Raw genomic sequence first — 6,000 nt, 5'->3', positions numbered from 1 at the left:
CCCGAGGGCGGCGACGGCGGCGCCTTCCCGCCCGGCCACTTCAAGGACCCGAAGCGGCTGTACTGCAAAAACGGAGGCTTCTTCCTGCGCATCCACCCCGACGGCCGCGTGGACGGCGTCCGCGAGAAGAGCGACCCGCACGGTGAGTGCAGCCGGCGCCGCCCGCTCCCGCGGGGCTGCGATGTCGGGTTAGACGTCCCCGGAGCTTGGGGTGCTCCGGTTTCCCCCGAGCTGCAGGGCCTCCCGGGGCGCAGCCCACCTGTGGCGTCTGGGCTGCCGGCGCTCCCCAGGAGAGGCGAGCGGATTCCAGAGCTCCGACCGCCTCGGGCCGAGACAGGCGGGACCCGGCAGAACTGCACGTTCGCACTGGATGCCCGCCCTTCCACAGACCTGCCCCGAAGTTCCCATCGGTGGGACCCCAGGCGTCCTTGCTCACCACTCTCACCCATTTCTGTTTCTTTCTTGATTCATGAAAGCTGAAAGAACCCTAAGGAAACAACAAAGAAACAGTTCCCCTGGCCTTGACAATGAAGTGCCTCAAATCCTTTGTTTCAGTAATGAAGAGTACAACGCCTTATCTTCCACCTGCATTTAATAGCTTTGGGACATTGAGCGGCACTTAGCACCAGAGCCAGTTTTCTTATCCCTAAAGTGGCCATAATATCTGCCTTGCAAAAGGTTTAAGGATGAAATGAGAATTGCACTTCTGCTTTCCATAAAAGAGAAAAGCAATCTATTTGTGGTTCTAGGGAGAGCACTGGCCTGAGTGAGGGGTTGTCTAACACTAGGGTTCCATCAGAATCACCTGGAGGGTTATAACACACTGCTGGATCCTATTCCGGGAGTTGCTCAGTCCCTGAGGCCTGGAGTTGGGACTAAAAGGTTGCTTTTCTAGCAGGTTCCAGGTGATGCTGTTCTGAGAACCATGCCAGGAGAGCCACTGGTCTAGAGAAAAGAGCGTGAAGCGGGTCGGTTGACTACTCTTGATGGCATTTGGAGTGAGAGTGAAAACCAGAGCGTATTTTAATCTGCTCTGTAACCTTGTTTTAAAAGCTCTGTGTTCTGGCATTCTTTCCTTTATGGATCCCTGGGAAAGAATCTGATCTTCCGTTTGCCCCAGAGAAGGGCGGCCAGGGGTCCAGAGTTTATTTTAGGGGGCTGCGAAAAGACCATCTATTCATTGTGGGAGTGGGAAGAGGAGAAAACTCTACCATCAAACAGTTACCCTAGCAATGGGAAATATGCTTTTGTATTTGCTAGGTCTTTAATTAAAGTAATTAAATTTTAATTTAATTTAAAGTAATTAAATTTAATTAAAGTAATTAAATTTGCTTTCTGATACGTAAAAACATAAAATCATATATCAGTGGAGTAAGGTGGTGTTTTTAAGACGTCTGATACATTGTATAATGCTTAAAGTAGGGCAAATATTTATTCACTTTTTTATGGTAAAAACTTAAAAATCCTACCTTTTTGAAATATACATTATAGACCACTACTGTATTACCACTGTACAATAGTACATTAGAGCTTCTTCCTCCTGTGTAACTTAGTATTAGTTGGGTCTTTGTTGCTTCCAAAGTAGGAACTAAGAAAAGACGCAGGTCTTTACATTTTTTTAGGCCTGTTATAATTTTTAAAATTTATTTATTCAGTTCTTTGTGCAACAGAACTGAAAAGATGCTTATAAATGTAAGAATTAGTTTCAGTAGATTTCAGCAAATATGCCTCTGTGTTTGAAGTTTTGTTCTGCAGTTGTTTGCTAGATTAGCTCAACTGATTAGGGCGTACATATATCCCAATTAGTTTTATTCTCTTCTGGTATCACAAACTTGTTCAAAAAAGCATGTCTTATGACCAACGGGCAGAAGAATTAACTTCTAAATTAGGTTTTTAGGACTTTTAGTACTCTTAAAATACTCTATTTGTTGAATCATTTTTTAATTGAAGCTGCTTGCCTGAGAATAAAACGATGCATCATCTAGTGAGTGGTGATACTTCTGAACTGCATACCACATCATTACCCTTGTAAAAACAGCTGTTAACCTTTTCTTTCCAACTATGAATTGAGTTCATTGTTGTAGTCTTACTTTGACTTGGGTATTTAAATGGGAGTGGTTTTGCCTCCCTTGTTACATTTGACAGTATGTGGAGACATTTTTAGTTGTCCTAACCTGGAAGCATCTTCAGGGACAACAGGGTAGAGACCAGGGATGCTGCTAAGCATCCTGTAGTGTGCAGGGTAGTCTCCCTCCAAAAATATTCTGACCCCAAAATATCATTAATGCCAACACTGTAAACCCTGCCAACTTTTAAGGAGCAAAAGACAAGATATTAAAAGTGAAGAGTGGAATAACTCACCCAGGTTTGTGTTGACTACTACTTTTTTTAAAGGACATGTTTACCAGGTAATCGACAAGCATGGAAACCTGAAACTGATGAATTGAGATCATTTTTTTATAGCCTATCCTAGATGTAAGTGAAGTGCGGTGTGGTTTGCTCACCTGTAGATGGTATATTCATAGTTGACCATACTCGGACGACACTAATGGGAAAAATATAAGGAAGAAAATGAGTATGGCATGACATAAAATGTCCTCTCAACCACACATTTCCCCAAAGCCAGCCAGCAGACATGGAGAGATGAACGCATATTTAAAAGTAACCACAATTTCCCACTGAAGTATACGTTAGATATCTAGACTTGTTAGAAAAGTTGAAAAGCTCATGGCCTCGTTCCTTAAACTGTTTGGTCCAACTGATCTGAAAACCTATCACTGGTGATTTATTCCTTTGGCACCATCCTTTCTGCCTAGCTGTCCTCTAAAATGCAGATAATTGAAAGGCTGTGTTCATTTGTAACATCTAGTGTGAATTAAATCACGAGTGCAATTTCTTCTCCCCAAGCTGACCAGGAGTGCTTTGCAAAGGGGTGCTTTGAAGTCTATGGGATAAATGATGGGATGCTGGATGGGGGGTGTCAGGGGCAGAAGAGGAGCAGGAGCACCTGCTGGAGCAGGTGTGGGACAGGGTCCCAAAGGAGAATGAACACAAGAGCTTTGCTTCACACCTGAATATGCCCTTGAGTTTTCACTTAAAGGAGCCCATTTTTTGGCATGTTTCTTATAGTCCTAGGATAATCTTTATTTAACACGAGATCCTTGAAACGAGCAAGATGTTTAAAAAGAGTGCTTGCAGAGCGTCTGCTTCTCTAGCATGTACGCTGCACACCTGCCTGCCTTTTGGTTTCCGGTCTCAGCAGGCCTCCTCTAATGTCCAGGGGAGTGCATAACAGGAAGAGAGCCATGTAGACTTTCAGGAGAGAACATTTTTTTCCTAAGCAGCATGTACAACATGTGGTGGAGTATAGTAAATGAAATGTGTGCTGCGTATGTCCACGTGAGCATGAAATTTATTCCAGATGCTCTTATTTAGGGAAAAATGAAGGTAGAAGTGCTAGGTCTACTCTTGGGCTTCTCCCAACAGGCGGCTGCCTATTGGTCATGCTATTCCAGGTAGCAGATGATAGTGACTTGGAGAGGCTGAGGGACCTGTCCAGTCTCATGTGGAACCTGGGTGGGGTCCAGGTTGGCCTGACTTCTGTGCTGTTTGCCACTGTTGCGTTCTGTGCAGTGTCATTCATGAAAAAACATGGGTGTGTGCTACTTAAATGGAGGCTTTAGACCTTCTAGTTTACCAGTCTCATTTTAGAAGAACAAATCGAACTTCAGAAAAATAACCAGTTGCTGGGCATAGTGGCACATGCCTGGACTCCCAGCTCTTGGAAGACTGAGGCAGGAGGATTTCAAGTTTGAGTGCCAGCTGGGAAACTTAGTGAGACCTTGTCTCAAAAAAAGGATCGGGGATATATCTCTGTGTGAAAGCTCTGGACTCAATCCCAGGTATGACAGACAGACAGACAGACAGACAGACAATGTAGCCAGTTGCCTGAGGTGGCTTGTTGATCATTCTCCTAGCTAAGCTTCTTGTCACCTGGCCTCTTGTTTCCTACTTATGCCCTCCTGCAGCCCTCCTTGTCTTCATTCAGTCATGGAGAGTGCTTTTTGGCCTCACTTTGGCTAGACTTCCTAGCTCTAGATACTGAGATAGTCACCCCTCTGAGACTAGTTCAGAGTTGCCTCAGGTGCCTTGGGTTGTATTTGGGTAAAGCCGCCTGACCTTCAGGTAACCACTGCCCTTGGGTAAATAGAACCTTTTGTTTAATAATACTAGACCTCTGATTTTATTGGTAATGTCTGGTAGTGGGTCCCACTAATTCTCTTTAATAGACAGGATATTTACTGTAGTACTGTTTGTTTGCCGTAAACAAATGATGTCAGAATCTAATAACTTATTTAATCCTGGAAATTGTGTAATTGGTTACCCATGAAAGGATGTTTCTTCATGAGTCGTAGATATTATTGCACCTTAGGAGACTTTTAAGATGAATTTGATGCCAAATGACTTAAGCCTATGAAAGGCAACATCCCTTCATGACATGCCCTGAGGGTTTTTGTTCCTTGTTTATAAAGTGACCATTATGTAATTAATTAGATTTTGCCAGTGGTGTAACAATCAGGTTCTATTTGTCTTCTCGTTTTGACTTATGACCCTATTATATATGAATGGCCATGATTTTAAAGTTTAATTTGAAAACAGAATGTTACAGATGTAATAAACAAAACAAGAACCATTTGTTATGAGCAAAAACTTGGCTATTCATCTTCACACTGATTCTAACAAATCAATCACCATCTGTAATGCTGAAAAGGCAGCTTAAGGTTTCACATTATTGGAACTTCTATTTTAAACCACAAGAGGCTCATAGGACAAAATGGTAATGACACATGTGCCATAGTCTTTGCATATTTTTCCAATCCAGTGTTTGCTGATTTTTCAAACCCTGCTTGGACCTCTCTTTGTCCTGTAATACACATCTGTAAGAAGGCTGCCCTGGGGTAAGCATCTGTGACCGTGAAATGGAGCAAGGCAAGTGAGCACTTTCTTTCAAACACAAATCTTACCCTCATTAGCGTTTTCTATCTAAAAAAGTATATTCTGTTTCATTGTTAAGCTTGTCATTTTCTGCACACCAAAGTCAGGGATATAGTTTTGTATTTGTTTTTTTTTTTGTCAGTGCTCACTAAGTAGTTAATGCTTGGGTTTTGCCAAATCATTCAGAGTAACGCTATCAATGTGGAACTTTAGTAATATGACTAGAAAATGCCATTGAGGCCCTATGATTTTTCACTGTTTCCTTGTTAAGTGCACTGTTAAGAAAAGATAATGTCAGAGCTGACTATAACAAAGTCACTAATAATTGTCGCCAAGGAGGCCCTCTAAACTAGGTTATTTATAGCCACAAGATCTTAGGAGAAGATGAAAAAAGTGGTGACTCCCAGGGAACTTCCCTCACTCATTAAGCCAGTAAGAATGTGTGGCTCTTAGAAGCCAGGCTAGTCCTGATCTAAATCCCTGTGGGATATTTTTAGTGTGAAGAAATTTTAAGGGCCTGGATGCAACAGGCAGCCAATATTCAGTATTTAACTTATATCTCGTCCTAGTTGGACTCTCACTCTTCATGCACAAAGTGACTTGACCAATGTAACCCTAATGCTGATTCATTTACAGAAATCTGTGAGGGGTGTGTGTGTGTGTGTGTGTGTGTGTGTGTGTGTGTGTGTATTTTCAAAGGGTTATTGACTTCCCCAAATTAACTTAGCCTCCAAGTTGAATTATCCAACAGGATTTTGAAATGAAAGGTCATGGATTTTTTTCAAGGTATTTTGGAGTTTAAAAAAAAATGAATCAAAGGTTTATGACTATTAAATAGTATGTTGCAGGTATAATCAAACTATTGAAAAGAATAATCACAATGGAATTTATAATTAAACTATATACACTGTTAATTTATAGTGAAGATTTATAATTAGTAAGTTAGTCAAGAAAAAAGTGTTTTGCATAGAGTGGCAGTGAGCTGACTGAATTCTGTGCTTGACT

At 41.9% G+C, this 6,000-nt stretch overlaps 1 protein-coding gene across 1 annotated transcript in view; it reads left to right on the top strand.

Moving 5' to 3' along the window:
* The window catches only part of Fgf2 (fibroblast growth factor 2 (basic)), a gene marked incomplete at its 5' end in the record, with an annotated part of 54,226 nt that continues 48,226 nt past the window's right edge, over positions 1-6,000 (top strand). Inside the window, 1 exon segment of the mRNA XM_013515320.1 lies at positions 1-142. Within this exon segment, the coding sequence (XP_013370774.1) occupies positions 1-142 (142 nt within the window).

Source organism: Chinchilla lanigera, unplaced genomic scaffold, assembly GCF_000276665.1.
Source record: "Chinchilla lanigera isolate Chin_1 unplaced genomic scaffold, ChiLan1.0 scaffold00027, whole genome shotgun sequence".
Classification (NCBI taxonomy): domain Eukaryota; kingdom Metazoa; phylum Chordata; class Mammalia; order Rodentia; family Chinchillidae; genus Chinchilla; species Chinchilla lanigera.
The sequence above is the reverse complement of the archived record's forward strand: the minus strand, read 5'-3'. Positions and strand labels throughout refer to the sequence as shown.